The sequence below is a fragment of the Solanum tuberosum genome, unplaced genomic scaffold (genome assembly GCF_000226075.1).
Source record: "Solanum tuberosum cultivar DM 1-3 516 R44 unplaced genomic scaffold, SolTub_3.0 scf00454, whole genome shotgun sequence".
NCBI lineage: Eukaryota > Viridiplantae > Streptophyta > Magnoliopsida > Solanales > Solanaceae > Solanum > Solanum tuberosum.
The window spans coordinates 268474-269115 of record NW_006239370.1 but is presented as its reverse complement, the minus strand read 5'-3'; the positions used below and the strand labels follow the sequence as shown (position 1 = coordinate 269115).

At 36.0% G+C, this 642-nt stretch overlaps 1 protein-coding gene across 1 annotated transcript in view; it reads left to right on the top strand.

The window, feature by feature from the left end:
* Window positions 1-201: 201 nt before the first annotated feature.
* The window catches only part of LOC102579068 (homeobox-leucine zipper protein ATHB-14-like), a 6665-nt gene continuing 6224 nt past the window's right edge, over window positions 202-642 (top strand). The window contains exon 1 of the mRNA XM_006363587.2: window positions 202-590. Coding sequence (XP_006363649.1) covers window positions 364-590 — 227 coding nt within the window. The 5' untranslated portion in view covers window positions 202-363. The remainder of the gene's footprint in view (window positions 591-642) is intronic.

The window sequence follows — 642 nt, the reverse complement described above, 5'->3', positions numbered from 1 at the left end:
TCCGAATACCAAATGAAACAAAAAGGAAAAAAAAGAAGAAGGTGACCACATTTGTTGCCAAAAACAGGAGTGTTTGTAATAAACAGAGCTTACTCTTTTCACTGTTTCACCTCTTTTCTTGTACTACTACTTTTCAGTCTATACCTACCTACCCACCCACGCATTAGTATTGATACTAACACAGTGGAGGAGTAGAGTAATACACCTTTATCTCTACACAAAAAACTACTCTTTTTAACTTTTGGTTTCTTCTCTTTTCTTGTTTCTTGTCCTCCTCTGTACACTATAATTTCTCTCTTTGAGTTGATGAGTGAAAGAGGGGGCTCTCGTTCTCTTGGAGGAGAGAGCCTGTGATTTTTTTTAATGGCCTTGTGTTTGCAGAGGGGAGGTGGAGGAGAAAGTGGAAGCAAAAACGATATGGATAATGGTAAGTATGTGAGGTATACACCAGAACAAGTTGAAGCTTTGGAGAGAGTTTATGCTGAATGTCCAAAACCTACTTCTTTGAGAAGACAACAGCTTATTAGGGAGTGTCCTATTCTCTCTAATATTGAACCTAAACAGATCAAAGTTTGGTTTCAGAATCGAAGGTATTCATTTCTCTTCTTCTTATATATATATATATATATATATATATATATA